Consider the following 21465-nt stretch of genomic DNA (forward strand, 5'->3'; position numbering starts at 1 on the left):
GGACGCGTAGTTTTTCGTTCTGGCCGCAGAATTCGATTTTGTTTTTGTGCGAAATGGGTATTTTTAGAATGTATGCAAATTTCTAGGTTGATGCAGTGTTGGTTTGTGTAAGAAAAAAAAAATATTTCTGCTCAGATGGTGCTAAAGATGGCGTCACTGAACTATGTGCACTAAAGCTAACGTCTTCGCTGGAGCAGAAGTTCAGAATTTAAACAAACAGAAACAAGAAACATCGTTTTTTTATTTTCAGCCTGAACTTCACGTACGCACACACCTTCCACTTTGACACAGACAGGTTTGTGGTGTTAGCCCTACTGAAATCAATGACTCGTACAGGGTTGAGTGACCCCACGTTTAGTTGCATGTGACCAGTAAATTTTGTACAAAAGCTGTTACAAAATTACATCCACACAGATTTGAATCCTACTTAAAAAAAATTAGTTTTATGGTCAGAACAAAAGTTACACGCTCCTCGATTATCATGATAGTAACTGTAACAGTAAAGCTTTTGGCCTTATACCCCTGCTACACTAGCGTCCGAATGTCATTTGAACCAAATGTCATTTGACTCAAATGCCAAGTTGTGCTCCTCCACCGGGTTTTGAAATGCCATTCGGCTCAAATGACATTCGAGCCAATTGAGCACCGAGAGAGACATTTGGGGCTCTCGAATGCCAATCCAGGCACTCTCGCGCACAGCGTTCCAAGTCAGCAAGAACAAATACGTTACTGCCGTGCTTAAAACAAACAAAATACAGTTGAACCCCTTTATAAGAGACACGTACCGGGGAGCAGTTTCTGTCTCTTATACGAGATGTCTCTTATAAGCAGGGAACCATGTTTTCGCTTACAAATCAGACCATAGTTCCATATGGGCACCGTATGACTAAAATACGCTCAAAAGAACGCTACAGCATGTTTCAAAAGATTCATTCTAATTAATGTTTGGCCCCAGAATTTATGAAACTTTGTTTGCTTCATGACTGTATTTACACTGTTTTTTACAACCAATTCTACAGGCTTTTTTTCCTTTCCTTGTTTGTGGAAGATGAATCGTAGATGTTGAGTTCACAAGCCTGATGAATAGCCAGAGCGGACAGCTTCTTCCGCTGTGTGCTCAGGCTATTCATTATGCTTGCAGGACTCAACATCTGCAGTGTTTCTTGATTGGGAGCTACGCGAGTGGGAGAGCCCGCATGTGCGGTCGCGCTCCAATGGATAAGCTTCAACCACTTCTGTCAGTTGCATTTCCATTGGCAGGGCTTCTCATCGTCATTTCATAGCTGACTGAACCACTTTGTGTTTGCTGAAGTTATAATAAATAGCGACTGCACCTGTCTGTCGTCCACCTGTGTTTCCACAATGGAAGCAACTGCAATTAGTGACTGGTGGCACTGCATCTGAAGTTAAAATGCCTGTTACAAGCAAGATTATTGATTAAACTTCAAGGATGACTTGTCTCTTATAACCAATCTCCTACATCCAATGTCTGTTATAAAAGAGGTCGATTTAATGGGAAAGATAGGGCAGCCAACCATGTGGGTGAATAGTGTCTCTTATACCCATTTGTCTCTTACATCAGTGTCTCTTATAACGAGGTTCAACTGTATTCTGAACTGTGGGACTTCATTTACTTTTTCTTCACTTAAATCGTGATGTCAAGATGTAATAATTCCACTCTTTGAGCACCAGTGCGAGCAAGCGACAAACCAGTGTGGCCAGACAGCACAAAAAACCTCGATTGTGATTCAGAATTAAGCAAAAACCGTGTCAAAGCTTACGTTATTTATGATTTGATACTATTTTAATGCCAAAGACGGCTGCTAATTTGATTGTAGCGCTATTGTGTAAAAATAGAACTCAACAGCAGCAGCGCCACACAGCACGGCGAGCGATTATTAAAGCTTTCAAATGCCTTTGTAATTGTAGCGGAGCCTTGGTGGATTCTGAATGGCATTCGAAGCCCCTCATTTGAGTCAAATGACATTTGGTTTGAATGACATTCGGACACCAGTTTAACAGGGGTATTAGACCTTCTCCTTTTAAACCATGTAAGGGGGCCCAAAACAAGCTCAGTGACACCTGTCTTAGCTTCTACCTGAACCATCTTGATGACCACAAGGCGACAAGTGAAAATATTGCAAGTGTTGTCATTCTGCGTGCGTCCGCAAAAGAGATGCGTGAACGGTGAACTTGCCTGGTTGGCATCCGTGTTCCTTGGGACCAGGAGTGCAATGTTGGGGGTGATCTTCCTGCACAGTGCAAACGTCTCGAACGTGCAAGCATGGCAGTCAAGGAGAGAAAACGTGATTCAACCACCAAATCGGCAACTGCAACCATTTTATTGAAATTACGGAAAGGCTGCAATAAAAATGTCTAAAGAACTGACAGTGCCTCGTTAGTTTCTTCTCGCAGAGATGATTAAGAAGAAAGGAATTGCAGTGCATTTTTCGCTGCAAAAATTACCAAATGCATTACACGCTGATATTAATTATTGACTGCGGGAGCAACTACTGTTTGGTGGCCAATCCCGCAGCAGACATGACCAAGGAATGGCCAAGTAACAGCAGAGCACTTTCCCTTTTCTTACCCTGTATGACTAAATCTGTTTTGCCCTGATACCAAATGACACTCCAAATCTGCACAGTGATTGGCCACTCCTTGGCCAATCCCCTAATAATGGCAGGCTTTTTTTTTTTTGACACACAGCTCCACATTTACGAGAGGCCTTTATTTCTGCTGCTTCTGGTTCTAGTTCAGGTAGATCATATGAACTGTAATGAATTACTCTCTTCCCCCCTGGTAGTTCTAATGGCGCAAAGCATCCAAAAAAACCCCCAAAATTTCGTTTTCAGAAAAAGGAGTTGTGATTGACTAGGTTGCAAAAAAAAATTCAAAAATGGTTTTCTAAGGTGTTTAAAGCTGTTCAAACGAAAGGAAACACACACTCGATCCATGAAACGATTCAGGATTTCAATCACAACACAAACTGCCTAGCAAAACGGCAAGTTGCTTCAGATTTCTGAACAGAGTAGAAAAGGACAATTTGTTCTCTTCCAGTTGAAACAGAATTTCACAGAAAGTCACACGCTTCTCCAAAAGGATATACGTCCGGCTTAACACTCCTGAGGTCAAAGGAGCCCTTCTCCTGGTACGAGGGTCCGCCCCAAGGCGGGCTCAGGAACACCACATCGCCTTGCAGGCCCGGGGCGACCTCCAAGAAGTCGGCGAGCACAAACTCGATCTTGTTCTCCACGCCGTAGACGGCGGCGTTGTTGCGCGCCAGCTCTATCTTCTGGGGATCGATGTCCACCGCTATGACTGCACACGAGAGAGAGAGAGGACAACGAATGGTAGGGCTCAGAAACGGTAAGTTTGGGATTCTGTAAAGGATTAGTGGAATCAATTTGGTTAGTGCAAAGTTCTACATTTAAGAACTACATTTAAGAACTACATTTAAGAACTCAGTAATGGGTTTCATTCGTTGCACAACTTGACTGCATGCAAAACCAAAAAACCACAGCCCTTTAAAGGGCCACTGAAGGCGACCAGGAAGTTGGTTTCAAACGAAAGTCTGACGTTCCCATAGCCATTTTAGTGCTGATTCGGTACCAGAAGATGCCCTTAATTGCTGAGAAATCACTAATTAAACGCCGATCAAACGTGACACAAACAGAGGCTGCTGCAGCCGCTGTTGTATCAAGATTAACTGGAAACAAGCAAGACAGCGGTGATGAACTTTGGTGGCACCAGTGGCACGGAACCATTTCAATGCCCATTTCAAAACCAAAGTTTAATGAGCTGTAAAATTAGTTCCAAGCAGTGTGTCAAGAAACCGATCCTCTTGCTGCACTCACCAGGGTTCATAGTATTGGAAAATGCAAAGATTACAGGGCTATGACCAACACTGTTTTGTCTATTGTTCTTCCAAAAATGACTAATTATCTCTAATTATCCTTGGAACTAGTTGACTTACTCAAAAAATAATATCACATTTGAAATCAGTGGGGAAAAAAGCAAGCCTGACAAGTTTCACAGAGTTTGCTTAAAAATTAAAGAAGTTTTTTTTTAAAGAGCAGTGTCCCCCTTAATGACAAGCTGCCATTTGGGCATTTACAGATGTGTCTTGGCACAGAGGCAACTCAGCGAACAAATTCAAAGTTTACTGTGAGAAGGGAAAGGGCACGACAGGTCAGAAATGCCTGGATGCGGGCATTTTGCAAGTCGAACTCACCCTTGCGGCTACGCAGAGCAAACTGGATGCTGTTGCCGCCAGCACCACAAAAGGCGTCGATGACGACGTCAGCCTTGCAGCGCTTGGCAATGTGTTTGGCGATGCCTTCGGGGGTCACGGAAAACCAAGATTCTGCAAGTGGAAGTAAGAGAAGAGAGGCATATGCACGTGTCTCAGCTGTTCCCTTTCAAGAAGCCAGACTGCACATCAAAGCCTCCTTTCTAAGTTCACGTGGTTGGAACATTTCGATGAACTACCCTTGACGCAGCTGCTTCACACGATTCAAGTCAACAGACTGACAAATTTGAGGGGACGTAGGTAGCCCAACAATTTCTACAAATTATTATTCTATGTTGTCCTCTATTTTTTCAAAAACAAAATTACCCCTCTCCCCCCCCCCCCCCCTCCCCACACTTCTTTTTTATTCACCGGACAGGACATCTTGTCGAGCTAGTTGGTGCAAGCTCACAGGAAGAGAAACAGTAAAGGACAGTGCAGCCCAGTGACACACAAGAAGTGGGGTTTCATGAAGAGGAAATGTCAGCTGAATACTCGGAATGTCCAAATAGTGATTTATAATTCAAAGCAAATAATTATGTTGTTCCACCAGTTGCAAATCCTAGCGAACGCTTAGCAACTTTCAACAAGAAAACCGCAACCAAAATTTACAATTCCTCAAGCATGTTTCAGTGACTATTCCCTAGAAAAATGAAAGGCTAATTTCAAGGGTCTGCAAAAATTTTTCTATGGCACAAAGCCACGGAGCAAGAATATAGGAGGCGAAACGGCCCATTGCGACAAGCGCGGGCGAGCGACCAGATAATGTCACAATGAAAACCAAGGCGGACTGCAAAGCTTCGTAGCTGCGACGGAAAAGGAGAGGGTAGCGGCACCTGATGGACTAACTGATAGCGGCCGCACTTATTCCGCGGCTGAGCAGTGAAATGCTGATTTCGGTGGCCGCGCAGTTTCTTCCCCCGCGGCAGATGCCGCTAGCTTAACGTATGACGAGCGCTTGTAACCTTATCTGGCCGCGCTGGGAAGCCTAGTTTCGCCTCCTATCTTATTCTTGCTTCATGCACAAAGCCAATGCAGAACCTATCCTGCTGCTTTTAACTTTGTTGATGAAATATTTCTTGTGGGAGAAGGAAACTTTCGCCTCATGTGGTGACCTCAGCCGCAAGTGTTTCAGTATTAGTGGAACGAGGAAGGAATATGCTGACAAGCTGTGATTAGTGAGACGTTTGGTCTTTAAAAAATTAAAAACCGCAGTTTCAATAACACCTAAATAATATTTGTTAAAGAGCACAAATGCACCGGCATGCATTTCATGCCTGATATGAATATATAACAGGAGTCCGGACCAAAACTGGCACGAGTGCCTGACAACAAACTTGCACTGTCAAGCCAGCCTTTCAAGTGTTGGGGTGCCAGCATCTTCTCGTAAAGAAAATTTTATCCCAGTGTCTAGAAGAGGGAAGCTAGGCAAGTTTGTTATTTTTCTACGTTTTATATGATAAAATGAATACTGGAGGTTTACAAAAAAAAACAATAAGATAATCTTCGCAAGTCACTTGACACCTAATTAGAGAGCCAAAAACTTGTGGACTATGGCTTCGTATCTAGCTTGTGTTCACCAGGACAGCTTGAGCAACCCTACATTATAATGTAGTAAGAGAAGCACCAGGGTGGAGTAGGCTTAATGCCAAGACAACAGGGCCAGGTAATACTGCCTATCGCACCAGCTGGTAATGGCAAAACAGCCACTTTCCTGTTACCCTCTCCTGCCCTTCCCCACTCGCTAGCCTTTCCACCTGCTGCCAGCCAAAGCACTGTCCGCCGCAGCGCTGCTTCATGAAAACTATACGAAACGACCGGCAATGTTACATACAGGTGGCATTGGCCAAGGAGATACGAAGGGCTTTATAGGCCCCTCGCGTTTGCCAATTAGCCACACGTTACCGATGCGTTGCAAGAAAGCCTGTCTCTGCTAGTGTAGAATGATGACGTGTCATCACCTCGCTACAAAGGGTAAACCAATAGCAATCATCATCATCATAATCAATGTCTGTGCATGTTGGCATCGGCCAACCGCGGGTGCCAAAAAAAGTGCACCACACTCGGTGTTCAACTTGTTCAATCCAGTGCTAAGAACACGTCGGCGTGTGTTTCAGTAGGACATGTCCTGTTTAATTTTGTATCTTACTTCAGTGAACCAACTCTGTCTTTGTGCTTTTGAACCGCGAAATACCTAGAAAATATTCAAGTTCTTGAATAGTACATTTCAATTTGAAGCCTTATGAAATATTCACTTTGTTCAGTTCACAATTTGAATGTTGTGAATATTCACACACCCATACAAATGCATTAATCACATTAATTCTCCTGCTAGTTGGCGCACGTGTGTAAAAAGAATAGCAAATTCTCTACCTTGTCATCTCGCTTAAAAAAAAATATTAGACAAAATACACCCTGCTTTGCCTGGACCTTCAGTAACCCACTCTACTCCATTTCAGCCCAAAAAGGTGTGATGTTTTTTAGCCTCCTACACAACGTCAGCGGTGACACTAGAAGGGACATATTAAAACCACAGTTGTGAGTGTGTTACTCCATGTGAACATTAAAGGGGTCCTGAAATACCTTCCGCCGATGCATGGATGTACATGTAACCAAATAAAGCAATGTACCGTATTTACTCGCATAATCCTCGCACTTTTTTTTCGGAAAAGTCAATGCGAAGTTAGGGGTGCGAGAATTATGCGGGGAAAAAAATCCGGTGCACAGTGTTGCCAATTTGCCTTCTGCCAATCTCGCTAAATGTAGCGGTAGTTTTTTGTATATGTAAGCTCAGTGTTGCCAACAGCAGCTGTTTCTTTTTATTTTATTATTTCCAACGTAAACAGTCTCCCGTCGATCAGCGATCATGAAATTGCCGCCTTTGCTTTCTGGCGCGCACCCTATCTCGTCGTCGTCATATCTCGTCGCCTCCAGTAACGCACGTTGAAGTCGGTGACGCCGAAGTGCCTGCCTGCGGCGCGGTGGCCGTGTGCGATCGCGCGCTTTCAATTTGAAAGCGGCAGTGTAGCTAGCGTTCTTATCCATGGCGAAGCGGCCCCAAGCACAAAACAACGAGATCAAAAAGTTCTCAAAATGGCAGCGAGCTATCCACCACTGACGCGAGTGACTCACTGACTGCTGCTGCTCAACGACAAGACCACGACGGCGACACGACGACACGCCAGCGGGCTACGCGAACGTCTAGTTGCGCGCACGCGAAACCGGCTCAAGGACAGTGGGAGTAGCGTGTTAGGGCGCCTGTTAGCACTGTTAGGGTGTAGCCATGCAGGTTGTTAGGGCGCCTGGATGGCCTTGGATACACAGCGCTCTCCGGCGAACGGAGAGGCGGCGGGGGAGGGCGCGCGTTAGAGAGCGCGCGTTAGAGAGCGCGTGCACCATGCGGGTTTCGCGAGCAGGCAACTTTCGCCGCTGCAAAGTTGGGGGTGCGAGGATTATGCGAGGAACCAAAAAATCCAAGTTTTGGTGGCTCACATTAGGAGTGCGAGGATTACGCAAGTGCGAGGATTACACGAGTAAATACGGTATTAGCAATCTCCTCCCGCAAGAATTTTGTTAAAGCGATGAGTATTAGCTGAGAAATCGTAAATCAAAAACCGCGCATTATCGTCGCACCGCGTTTCCTCCTCCTTTCAACATTCTTCGCTGTTGACGGCGCGCGAGACTTCCCTCCCATGATGCTGCGCTCCTCAGCGGTGACATACTTCCGCTAATGCGCTGCTCAGACTGCCGTCTGCTACGGGCAAGCTTTGTTGACACCATGAATCCCGCACTCCGCTCAAGGCTGGAAAAGCGAACGAAAAATCTGGCCACAACATGTGTGCGGCGGCCTGGCCTTGCCCTTTCGCGGTGTACGTTGCGCAGTTGCTATCGGTGGCACGTGACTTTTTATCGGCGGTGAACTCGCAGTCGCACGGGGAGGATCGTGCGCTCGTTCTCTTTGATGCACCGCACACTGTTTATCCAAAAAGCGCCGTATCATATGTGGCCCCGTTGGTGCCGGGTCTTATTTTGCGGTGGTGGTAATTCCTGCCGGCGACATGTGAAAAAGACATTTTAAACTGATACAGAACCCGTGCACAAAACGCTTCAATCATGTGATCAGTTCAGCTTGGGGCGACGCGTGGTGGAGAGTGGCAACGTTGGCAAAACATGCTCCGCCGCGGCTCTGAACTTTCTAGCGCAGGAGCAAGCGCCATTTCTTTGACAATCTCAAACATCGGTTGCCTTGGCAACAAGGCACAAACCACTCTAGAAGTCCGTTACGGTTCCGTGATGCCGGTTCAGCTCGAGGCCCCACCTCGCGACATGTGGGCACTCCAGGCGTACACTCACTCCCATTGGGAAGTGCGAGATGCGTTTGGCATTACAGGAGGCGATGGTGTGTGTGTTGTGGACGCCTTTGTTGCGCGATGAAATGCGACGTTGTGCTTCTGCGGGTGGATAGTGCTTCCCATGGTCTGGATTATCTTTCTCGAGTGACGTACGACTCAACCTCGCATGGGGTATATGCAGTGTGCGTGGCTAAAAGCCATCTCGGCTTGTGCGCCAGAGTTAAGTGACTTGCTGTTCGTCCCCGCAAACCGCGCGCGAGGTGAGTGCCGAATTTACCACGGGCAGCTAGGAGGAAGCAACCCATCGTCTCTCAATCGCGGTTCAGACTTGCAACGCATGTTGTGACATTGTGTTTGTTCCAAACGCATCTCTGGATTGTTTGAATTTGAATAAAATGTATGCGTCAAACCCGGGCATTCGGCTCAGGGCGTTCTCTGCGATTGCACAAAAGAAGTGCCATGGGGCTTCAACGCTTTCTTCATGGAACGTTCTCAGGTAACAGAATATCCATGTCGTGTTATGGCCGTGTTGCATTCAATACAAACGGTTAAGCATTTGTTTACACTTGTTTCGTTTGTCATAAGATGTCCAACCACTCCGGCACTCCGCTGGCAGATAAGCCGGCGAGCCGAAGCCGCCGAGCAGACGACTATCTCTTTGCCGGAAGTGCGTGAAAAAGTCGCCCAATAGCAGGATGTCTAGGTCATGACGAACATCTGGGAATCGATCACGTAGACATGTGAAGATGGCGCCGTCCAAAAACACGAAGGGAAGGGTGAGAAAAAAGTGACAAACTTTGCAAAAAGTGTAAGCTTTCCGCTGCGCATAAAAGAGTAATACTTGGCACAGATGACGTTGACAACCCAATCTAACGATTGCGCTACTTCATTTAGTGTGCTCAACACGCCTTTCAGGGCCCCTTTAAATCGGACCAATCAGACGGAATTACAGGCACCACTAACACTGCACAGTCATGTTTCACACCACCAGAGCAAACACGTCTGTGTGACATTGTAAAGACTCGATGAGAAAGCTGCTGGTAAGTTGGCCCTACCTCATCTGTTTTCCTTATTACAGTGTAGACCATTTATAACGTAACCGCTTATAGTGCGGGACCGGATATAACGCGGGTTTTTGTGACCACCGGTTTGCCTCCCATAGAACTCAATGCATAAGCATACCGCTTAAGATGCGGTTGGCCGAAGCACAATACCGTTTATAGTGCGATTTTTCGGCGGGTCTGCTGATCACCGGCGCAGCTGGGGCATCGTTTTAGGGTAGCAAAAGAAAAAAAATAAATGATGGAATCGGCCATCTGACGCAGCGCACCTCTTGCTCTCCTAACTTCGACACAGAAGAAAAAAATAGGCACCCTTTAGTTCGCGCGTACGTGATAACCACAACTGTCCTTGCTTGATGCACCTCGGAAGATAGCGATCGACTCCCCGTCCGCGCGCGGCAAGTTGTTTCTAACAATCGTGAACAGCACGGCCCATTTTCTATCAATCGTGAACAGCATGGCCCGTTTTCGCACACGAGTCGTGCACATCGGCGTTGCGCGTGCGTTTTTTTTTTTTTTTTTTTCATGCTCGTGTCGACGATTTCGCGCTCGCGGTGGCTTCTTCGCATGGCAGTGGGAGGAGCCTGACGACTTGCACCAATGGAAAGACGCGCACCTAATGGAGGGAGATTCGAAGCGCTCCGAGCCGGCTACCCGCGCCGGAGATGTTTAGGCTTACCACCGCGGTATTTTTTGATGGGCGCTTTCACAAGCAGCGTGGGTAGCAGTTTATATTCCACTTTGCGCCCACATTATCAGCTCTTTTCTTGCTTGAGCATCTTCGCTTGCGCCTTGTGCGGCATTTCAGCGAGCGGTTAGAAGTGGTCGCTGGAGCTGCCTGCACCGCTTCGCGGCCAGTGCCGACGCCATGTTGCCGCGTCTTAGTACCGCGCTGCACACACTACGGCAGTTGTATCCGCGCCGGCGCCGCCACGCCTGCGGCATGCACTGCATGTTTGCCCAAGAAATCGCTCCATGCGGTTCACGCTTTAGAACGCTGTGCAGATAAGCCGAACTTTCTCTTTTCGAACTTTCTCTTTCGCTGTGCAGATAAGCCGAACTTTTTCTCTTTCCGAACAAGCGAGCTGCGCGAAGCCGAAGATTTCCACCACCAGTACGTTGCGCTGATAAGCAGCCGCCTTCAGCATCGTGAACACAAGGTGAAAAAAAAAAAAAATCCCACTGGCGTTCTTATCATCCCCTGCGGCATCTTCATAGACGCTAAAAACACAGCATAATACGAAATAAAGACCGTGCCTTCGTTTCTAGGTGCTGTGCGTTTGGGTGATGAAAAATTTAGAATGACTTGAGAGGTAGGTGGCGATGTGGTTGAATTCGCGCATGTTTTGGTTATAGTGCGGTACCGCTTATAGTGCGGATTTTTGCGGCTCCTGCGACATACGTTATAAGCGGTCTACACTGTATCTAGATTACATGATGGAATCTTCAATTAAATTTTTAATCGTTATTAGTGAGACAAAGAATAAAACTTGCACTTTGTCTTCAAGTCAGCTTTTGGTTTCTTGTCACAGATTCGATGCATTTTTTTCTTATTCCTGTCTTGACACACTCACCGATTCGTCTCTTCAAAAAATGATCTTTATTTAAGGGCCTATCAATACACGATTGGGCCAGTGATTTTCTGCCTAGGCCCGTAGTAGTGCTTCCACTCTGCCGCAGTTAGATTATTTCAAATGCTTGAAAGAGCTGTGATCTTTAAATTCCTGTTTGTTCGTCAAAATTTCCAACATGACGTTGCACTTGACACCTGAGCTACTTTTTGACATCACCGAGAAATGGGGAAACTGCGAGCGGAAATTTCTTCAAATTAACTCTAAGCTTTGTCACAGGCTTCCAGCTAACGAGTTTGACAAGCAGAATACCACAAGTATGAGACGAATTTTTCAGCACATCGAAAAACTTCCAGCCACAAATGCAACTCGATTCCCGGCAATCTTGCAAATTTCCACCCTCCCCCTCCCCTTTTCCTCCGTCTTTCAGTCATCATCAGGCCTCCTCGATTGGTCATATCATTGGACTGCCCCAGAGCTGCACGAGAGCCGTTCCCCCCCATTTTTCTGCCCATGGTGTCATTTTCTTGAACTGCTCCAGAGCTGCCAGAGAGCAGCTCCGTAGTTTCTTATTTTCCCATGCATTCCAACCGCAAGGGCAGTCTTTGGACGGCCACCAAACTATCCACAACTGCTCCGGACTGTTACACAGAAAAGAGAAATCACCACCAGTGTCACAAGCACAAGTCACGATGAATGGATCTAATGCAGAATGATTTCTGCCAAGGACTGTCAGCCGTGGGCACCTGGTGCTACAAGTCATTCAGGGGACTCAAAAGGGAGGTGCTGCACTTAACTCTTTCACGACGGCGCCATAGGCGATTGGAAGCCGGCGTCCGATGATTTTAAATCTCCCGCAAAATCTGAAACCCGCGCTCCACAGACAACTATCGCCATCTGGTGTGTTCATTGGCAACGTCTCTTTCAATTTCGGTTTCGTTTGTTTATGTGTCTCGTGTGGTGGCGGCGTAGCAAGAGTAATTTGAACCGAAGGGGAGGGGAGGAGGAGGAAAAATGGCGTTCGGTTCGCGCCGCGCTCCGCACAGTCGGACTGCTGTAGCAAGCACTTCGGCTGCTCCTGCTGTCGATTTTTCTGATTCCAGCAGCAGTGAGGGATCAAGCAATGATGTGGGATCTTCAGATTTCAGTTAGGAAGACGAAGCTCCGGTTCAGGTGCCTCGAACTTCAACAAGCGCTGGCAGGTAATTTCGTTGTGACTCCGCGCTGTATTTATAAACAAAACGTGCTTCTTATCTCACGACTGCGGTTTTGATTTTGTGTTTAGGGTCTCGAGAACGTACGGGCGGGATATTTTGCCAAATGCACCGCGCCGTATCGCGCTATCACCTTCAAGATAACCTTGCGCTCGTGTCAGATTAGCGCTGCAGGGTTCAGATGCGATGCTTGTCGAGAGCGCTCGATTTTTTTTTCTTGTTTTTTACCACCGAACTGATAAGGATTTTGTGCGAGGTCACAAAAGAGTATACCGTAATTACCTGATTCTAACGCGCACCCAATTTTCCTGACAAAAAACCGAAAAAACTTGCACCTCCGATTGTAACGCGCATGGAACTGTGTGAGCAAGAAAAACAAATGCGATAGAAACGGGTGATTTATTTCCCGAAGTAATCTCACTCATCTCACTTCTCGTCGCTCTCCGCTGACCACAAGATCTCGTCCTCGGTGCCGTCAAGCACGTTCGCGATGCCACACTTCTGAACGAACGTTCAACCATGGTCGATGGGATCGTGGCCCACGCCTCACACGCCCATCCCGCGAGCTTCTCCAGAGGCGCACGCTTCAGCCGACCGCTCGTTTTGAACACGTGAGAGCCGCTGCTGCCATTGCTGTTATCAAGCGCGCAAGTGGAACGATCTGACTATTTGTATGAACTCCGATAGAAAAGCCTAGGCGCCTATGCTTCCTGCGTGCGAAAAATTGTTGCTAAAAGCTTCAGCGCCATCTTGACAGGGCGATGGTGATGGGTGGGACGAAATGTTTGCTGTTTCGGTTTCGGTTTCGTATCCGATTCGAACACGCATGTGATTTTTCGACCTATTTTTCCGGAAAAAAAGTGCGCGTTAGAATCAGGTAAGTACGGTACTTGGATGCACATTTTACATAGACTCACTCACCCTTGAGTGCCCTCGCGGCGTGGCACAGCCGTCAGTTGCGCTAGGTTGACGGGCCCTCAAAAATCCAAAACTTGGTGTAGACTGTTGATTTATATATTAAATCATAGCCAAGGAACGTAGGAACAATTTGTATATCTTAAAATACCTGAAATAATTTTTAGTCTCGGTAAAAGTGCCGATTTGTGTTTTTAGTATACTTTTCTTGGGGGCTTTTTTCTGATTACTTGACAAATAAACTGTAAGTAATTGTACTTTTAACAAAACTGATGCTTTGTGTTTGGAAGAGCAATCTATAAGCTACAATTTCATGCATAGCAAGATTACGTGTGTCCAGTAGCTCAAGAGAAAAAAAACGTTTTGTGGAAGCACTTAAAATCGGCCGTTTTTCCGCCGTAACGAAAGAGTTAAAGGGGCCGACAGGTTTTGTTCAGTAGAAAGACTACTTTGCCCCGATAATGACGACATCCATTTTATTGCCAACTTACAGCAAACAATGGCGATATCAGAGAAAACATGGTAAGCAGTAGTGACTCCTAGCCACCTTCTGGCCCCACTTTTGTACGACGTCACAGAATCGTCTTTGTGCGATTGGTGGCCGACAAACTAACCCATCGCTAAGAAACATGACTGGACGGTTGTAGTAAGGCCTCTAGTTTCGTTTGATCGCATCGCTTGAATGCCAACATGCAGTTGAAACACTGAAAATTGTTTTTTGTACTGCTCTACATGAAGTTACTGCTGCCCACAACACACCACTGTAGTGCAAAATTTGAAAACTGTTCAACGTTTCTCCCCCTTTCTTGGCTAAAAAGCATCTTCCGGGGCCAGAATGGAGCTGAGTGAGTTACCAAAGGCCAATTCTTTCAACTTAAACTACCTTGCATTTTGTCTTCATAACCCCTTTGACCCTTTCACTGTCGGGTGTTTGCGGCCGTGACGCACCCCCAGTGTCAGCTTGGTTTCCAGAATATCAGGGAAGGAGCATAGTGATTTATTTGGCTATGATAGCATCTGGAACGCAGTGTGTCGAAAGGACAGAGCGTGCGAGAGAAATCGCCTTTCTTCCAGATATTTTCAGTTTGTTGTGCACGCTTCCGGGACGTCGACCCCACTGTTTTCAACATCAGCATCTGACGCTGTGGAACTCGCACCCCTTCCTCGGATTAGAAACTCTCAGAATGCGAATCCGAGCTCGGCTTGTATTCGGATCGGAATTGGAAGAGCCATCGCTCTTGTCCGCAGTAACCACGCGCATGGAGGGAGCACTTTCAGCAGCCCACGCAATGCACAGAAAGGACGCGTTGCGAAATCACGACGGCAGATAGAGATAACAAGGGGATACAACATTGATACAACAACCTACCTCGTTTGCTGCTGACAGCGGCAAGTGAGGGCGCAGCGAGCGAGCGAAAGCAGCGATTGATTGATTGATTGATTGATTTATTGATTGATTAATTGATTGATTGATGTTCCAGCCTATTGAAGAAGCAACAACGCGCGGGGCTAACCTGGCATGCTGCAACAGACGCAGCAACAGAATAAAAAAGAACCTGGAAAACCATTGTAGATGGCACAACAACCCTTCCACCCGTAATTGTACGCATGCCACATGGTCACTGATCCTGACAAACTACAGCGAGCGGAGCGACGAAGACCCCCAGCAACGAAGGGTGGGTGTGGTCATTTCGTACTCTTCAATATACTGTTGCAGATGGCCAGTGAGTGAAAATACGAGCTACTAGAAAGGTTCAACAGATGGCACGAACAAACCAGGGGCGGTATTCTCGAGTTTTGTCCCTTTTGCGTCCCTTTCAAAAGTGTCCCTTTTGGCGAGCCCTCATTGGCTAAAAGGAAACAACCGGAAGTGACGTACGCAAGCGTGGCAAACCTACTGCCAACGCCCACTGCTTAACCGGAAGTACGTCACGATAAAAGGGACGCAAAAGGGACAGCTACGAGAATACCGCCCCAGGTGCACCAATGAAGAATGTACCGGTACGTTAGTAACGCTGCGGAGGAGAAATGCGAAAATGTACCGGTACATCAGTGACAGCGAAAGGGTTAAGCGCTACATCTCCCTCACAGTTATGACGTAACGTAGCAGATGAGTTGTGGCCTTACCTTCATCCAGCTGGATGCCCTTGTCGAACTTCGAAAAAAGCCGGTAACGCTGGGCCCAGTACTTGGCCAGATGTGGCTTGTCTTGGATGTAGCTTGGCATGACTGCGCCGGGGGAATCCGCAGACCCTGTAAATGCCAAAGCGCGGAGCTTAGCTGCATTTCGTGTTAAAAGGCCCTTTACACATTGCCAACTGAACTGAGTAAGTAATTAGGCAGAAAAAACAACAAAAATTAGGAACAGAACGTGCACTGGTACTATTACCGATTTGTTTAACACACTCAACTTGGGTGGAAAAAAAAAAATGGCAGCCCATTTTTTTCTTGTGATCGCTGGTGATGGTTTCATAAAGGCTGGTTTTGTTCCCTCGGGATTAAAACACAATGTTACTAAAGCCACTACCAAGATTGAATCTCGCTTATTTCTATTTTTACCTGCAGCACACAACAAAGAATACTTTTCTCCACAACAAAAACACGGTGCTGCTGGCAAGCTTCACATTTCACCAAATACATTTAAAGGGGCCAAGAGGACAACATACAAGTTTGTTTTATTCAAAAGATTTCATGTTTTATAGTCCCCCATCGCTTGTCCGGAAGCAAACGATGCTTTATTCGCTGAAAAATTAATGAATTTAAGTTAAAATTTTGATTCTCCCACCAAATCTTGTGTTTTCGTGACGTCTACAGTGACATCACAAGAGCAGGTCTTCAAGGTAAACCTAGTGCACTGCGGAGCCTTGTTTACACTTAGTAAACCTAGACAGAAGCACCACACCGCAGCGGGCCGTTTTCTGCCTTTGCTTTGTTTTGACCATATTTTTACCTGGCTCGTTTTTGTTCAGGGAGAAAGTAATTGTGAAACACAGATACGGTCACGTAGGAAACCGTCACTTATGCCAATCGGCCAGTGTCGTGTGAGACAACCCCAGAGCGCTGCAGTGCTGTGCAGCAAAACCAAGCATAGTGCGCGCAGTACCAACTGCAGTACGCATCAGTACTTCTATGCTTATGTGTGCGTTCGTAACTTCCACTTTTCATCCTGCCATTCTTACTGCCATAAAAAGAACGTGCCCCCAATTTAAGTGCAAACAGCTCGTTCTGCAAGCTTAAACCCCTGCCTAATTTGCGTTTGCTTTTGCCAGCCTTAGCCAACCGCAGAGCTGGCACGTATGACATCATAGGTTCTGTTGTGGGAAATAAGCTAGTGGGTCGCACTGCCATTCCCTTTTCTCCTAATTATGTAGCTCATTAGAGCGAAGTTTACGTTAAAAGTGGGGTCAGTATGATTCTAATGAGGCCGTCTTTCGAATGAGCCAAGCCTGCGTTTTGTCTGCATGGCCCCTTTAAGGATGTTGGCCGCTCGAGCATTGGAGACAGCAGAGGAAGCAATGTGACTAAAATGTGAAGTAGTTCTGTAAGCAAAGAATGTGCTATAATGGGCACTGGTCGGCGCTGCTTCCTCGTAGCTGTTAGGTACTAAGTTTAAATGACACCAAAAATATCTGAAGCTTCAAAAACAGCCACAACCTAGGAACTCCAACAGCTGTAAGAAGAAACGAAAATGGTGGCAACCGCTCATTATACTCGGTTACAACTCAAGAACGGCACCACCTCATGTAGTGTATCACTCCGCCAAAGCGCCGGACCCGTGACGTCAATGCGCGCGCGTTTTGAAAGGGGTTTGCTGTGAATGCGTGATATCGTCTGCCTTGTCTCACGCAGTTTGTTTGTCGTCACTGGAGTCGTTTAAAAGCATATTAAGTCCAAAAAATCACGGGAACGGCTCACGCCATGTTCAAAATATTCCCAGTAACGGCCTACTTGCGCCGCGCGGAGAAACATCTGGCTATGGTGATAAGGCACAGCGGCAACTTCCGGTGCCGTTCGTAAGTTGTCTCTGAGTATAGCAGCTAGCACTGTACATTAATAAGTAGCGACAGCAGAAGTCGCCCCCCCATCTCATCACAGCAGCCAGCTGTTCCTCCTTGACGTGCAAGAGTGCCTTAATGCGGGTATCTTGAATGTTGTTTCCGCGACTTTTTCGGGCTTAATCTGTTTATGAACTCCTCCAGCGATGACACCCAAACTAGCCAAGAAAAAGCAGACAACGTCATCGATTAAGCGTGGTCCCCTTTTGATATGCGCACGTTGAGATCTGGGTCTGTTGCTTCGGCAGAGTGATAAACTACATGAGCTCTTGTCCTCCTTAATTAAGGGGGGACGCTGCTCTTAAAACAGCTTTCTTTAATTGTGATGTAACCTCTGTGAAACTTGGCAGTCTCGCTGCTTTGTTCCCACTGATTTAAAATATGCCATTATATTTTGAGTAGGTCAATTAGTTCCAAGATAACTAGAGATAATTAGTCATTTTGGGGGAAACATTACTCATAAGAGCGTTAGCCATGAAACTGTAATCTTTATATTTTCCAATACTCTGAACCCTGATGAGTGCAATAGGAGAATCGGTTTTTTTCGATGCATCGCTTGGAATTGATTTTGCAGCTCATCAAACTTCGGTGTTTGAAATGGGCATTAAAAATGGTTCCTTCCCACTGGTGCCACCAAGGTTTAATGAGCTGTAAAATTAGTTCCAAGCGGTACATGAAAAACACCGATTCTCCTACTGCACTCACCATGGTTCCGAGTATTGGAATATATAAAGATTACAGTTGTATGGCTAACGCTGTTTTGTCTATCGTTCCTCAAAAAATAACTACTTATCTCTAATTATCTTGGTAACTAATTGACTGACTCAAAAGTAATGCCATATTTGAAGTAAGTGGGAAAAAATCACTAAGACTGACAAGTTTCACAGAGTTTACTTCGAAAATTAAAAGGAGCTGTTTTAAGAGCAACGTCCCCCCTTAACTTGTAGCCAGGCCTTGAATACAATGACACACAGATGCTTAGATGGACAGCACAATGACACACAGCACTCACCTCTCGCTGCGTCTTGCGGTGGCTGCATTGCACCCATGCTGCTGTGCTGCAGGCGCCCCTGCTTCCGCAACTTCTTCCGCTTCTTCTTGTTGCCGACGTGAGAAGTGGCCGACCCCGGCCCCAGCTTGATGCCCCTGCGAGCATCAGGCCATGGTCACCATTACTCCCGGCGTTCATCTCGCCACACTAGCTTCCCTCCTCTCAGCATCCTCTCCACTGCTGCTGTCTCTACGTGGTTCCACTGCACTTGGCAAAGCCACAAGGCAGAAGTCAACTGAGCGTAGAAACCAGCTAATACCCCCGTCACACAGCAAATCTAATGTCATTCAAACTGAATGACATTAGCTGTTAATGACATTTGGCTCGGCTGTGCGGGTCTACACGGCAGAACAAATGCCATTTGATTGTGATAGCGGTCGTGACGATTAGCGAGCCCGCAAAACCGCAAAATTACATTTCAAGCGCATCTAGAGTGTTTTGACACCTAATATTTTTTTTTTTAAGAACGTAACAAATGATTATTTTTTAATATAAAAACAAGAAAACCACCGATTTAGGTGACATCAGTAGACATCACAAGCTGAGACAAGTCTGCAAAAAAATCCGGATTAGGGTAGCGCGCGCACCGGGGACGAGATTTTCTTTTTTGTTAGTAACTTGTTTGTCTTTCTCTATTTGAACAACAACACAAAGAAGAAAATATAAGTTTACCGACAGTTTTTAGAAACAGTATTCTTTGGTTTATTAGTGAATTTTCCTGTCGAGGCACGCGCTACTGCTGTCGAGGCTACTCATTTGGCCACTAACTGAGGTCCGGGACCTCAGTTAGCCGCTAAATGTCATTCGCCTCCTCAAATGTCATTCGGTATTCTCGTGTAGCACCGAACTAATGACATTTAGGGCGAATGACATTTGCTCTAAATGTCATTAGATCTGCCGTGTGACAGGGGTATAAGGCATCTTGTGAGACAAACCATCAAGTTTCACAGACAGACAGTAAAACCTTCTAACCTTGTTACAAGAGGCACTTGGTTATAAGAGGCATTTGAATTAAAGCGGTTCGGTTAGTTTTCCTATGTCTTCCATGTCAGCAACATTGCATGCAAGAGACCCTGGTTACAAGAGACACCTTTCTGGGGTCCCTTAAGTGTCTCTTCTAACAAGCTCTTACTACACATAAAGAGGGAGATCTGTTGCTGCAATTGTGTGTCATTGTGAGAGCCGCCATAGCAGCTAGAAGTGTTCCTTTCCTACTTGGCTTGGCTTGTCACGCGGCTTCGTTTCACTCCTGAAGCCAACATCAACAAAAAATGTTCATAATTTTCGTCCGCCTTGCTCAAAGCTTCTAAAAATATCCCTGACAACAAAGTGTTTTGGCGCTCCACTTTTTTTGTTGCCTTGCTCAAAGCTTCTAAAAATATCCCTGACAACAAAGTGTTTTGGTGCTCCACTTTTTTTGTTGAACAAACAAGTTCTCTTAAAATAATACTGCTGTTTTTTCGCAGCCACAGGCAACTTTTCAGCCAGTTCATGAGAAATACCATCGAGTGGAAGGACGAGTGGAACGTTCCTACCGAGTACTCGATGGTACACTTGCTGGAGCACGGTTCACCTGGAAACCAACACCACATTTCTCCCTGGTACATCTTACAGTACGGTCCTCCCGACAACACGCAGGTTTTCTTCAGTAATTGCTTGGGAAGCCACGATTGTGTTGCGTTTCTTAGAGTACTCCTTGTCACTCCACAACAAAACCAGCACAAAAAGAAAGGAACATAACAATAAAACTGCACTTGTGACATTATCCTCACATATGCTCTACACAGTGATTTCAAACACCCACTAAGCATATGTGTGTTTTAGGGCAATCACAAGCATTCCTTCAGGGTGGTTCGGGTACTAGGGAACAGGAGAAATGGGGTAGTGTTAACAGTGCCACCCCCTGTCCTCCCCCTCTTCTCTAGTTTTGTGCAGTTTTCTGATTTTGATACCCACAAAGCGTAGTCACCCTAAAGAATGTTTTTTCTCACCTGAAAAATACAATGCTAGCATTGTAACAACGCGGCTGCACACCACTGCTTCTTCATCAATATATTTCACACGTCATCATACAAATTTGTGTCGAGAGATTAAAACTTGAAGGAAGCGTTTGAAGGGACGTTGCTTCATGCTGATTTCTTACAACATAAAACAGCTCAGTACATTTACAAAAGCTATGAGCGAAAAGAGGAAGTAGAACATCTCTCAATGCAGGGAGGGCTTCACAAAGGCAAAAGGACACCACGAGAACCAGCGTCTTTACCATCGGCTCAACGCTGCAACTACGGTGCACTCACAACACAGCACGAAGTGGCTAATACGATTACAATGCCCAGTTTTCGCTAGACTGTGCCAGCTGGCACAAAGTTAAAATTTCAAGTTAGTAAGGAATACAAAGAAAAGAGGTGACAAGGAACTCACTTGAGGCTTTCCTTCAGGGAAAGCCCGTAAGATATGAGAGCCTTGAACGCATCGTCCTCGTCCGAGTTGAGGTCTTCCTCATGGCTATGAAAACAAGAAATACGCTGGTTACTTTGATAGAGAATTTATGGCCTCAACGGCAATGCTGGTCACAGAAAATGTGCACTGCCTTACAAAAACTAACACAGACAACTATGATGGCAACCGTAACAAGATTAGTCATACGAACAACCCTTGCTAATTTTAAGCTTGGTTGATTCAATTCCGTCAAACTTACAGCTTGCATTGAATTTACAGTTCCGTCAAATTACGGAACTGTAAATTACAAATATATAAATTCTGTCAATGTAAATTTGACGGAATTTACAATTCCGTCAAATTTACAGAATGAAGTGTGTTATGACTTCGGTTAAGTAAATTTCCCGCCTAGCTCAACGAAGTTCTGTCGGCTTCCGGTAAGGGTAGAATTAACAAGAGTCAGTTTTACTGACTTTCTAAGATATGCCAAGAAACAAACATTACACTGCTGTACTA

General features: G+C 45.9%; 1 protein-coding gene across 2 annotated transcripts in view; it reads right to left on the reverse strand.

Moving 5' to 3' along the window:
• The window catches only part of LOC144158808 (uncharacterized), a 51684-nt gene that overhangs the window by 1083 nt on the left and 29136 nt on the right, over nt 1-21465 (reverse strand). The window contains exons 6-11 of one of the 2 annotated variants that reach the window (XM_077689961.1): nt 20932-21015; nt 18472-18605; nt 15532-15657; nt 4235-4366; nt 3108-3321; nt 2198-2276 (exon numbers count right to left, since the gene is read on the reverse strand). In XM_077689961.1, coding sequence (XP_077546087.1) covers nt 2198-2276; nt 3108-3321; nt 4235-4366; nt 15532-15657; nt 18472-18605; nt 20932-21015 — 769 coding nt within the window. Of the gene's footprint in view, nt 1-2197; nt 2277-2931; nt 3322-4234; nt 4367-15531; nt 15658-18471; nt 18606-20931; nt 21016-21465 lie in introns of those variants that run through there. The other variant, XM_077689960.1, reaches the window with a different exon arrangement.

Source organism: Haemaphysalis longicornis, unplaced genomic scaffold, assembly GCF_048455015.1.
Source record: "Haemaphysalis longicornis isolate Haplotype H1 unplaced genomic scaffold, Haemaphysalis longicornis Haplotype H1 scaffold_10, whole genome shotgun sequence".
NCBI classification, from domain to species: domain Eukaryota; kingdom Metazoa; phylum Arthropoda; class Arachnida; order Ixodida; family Ixodidae; genus Haemaphysalis; species Haemaphysalis longicornis.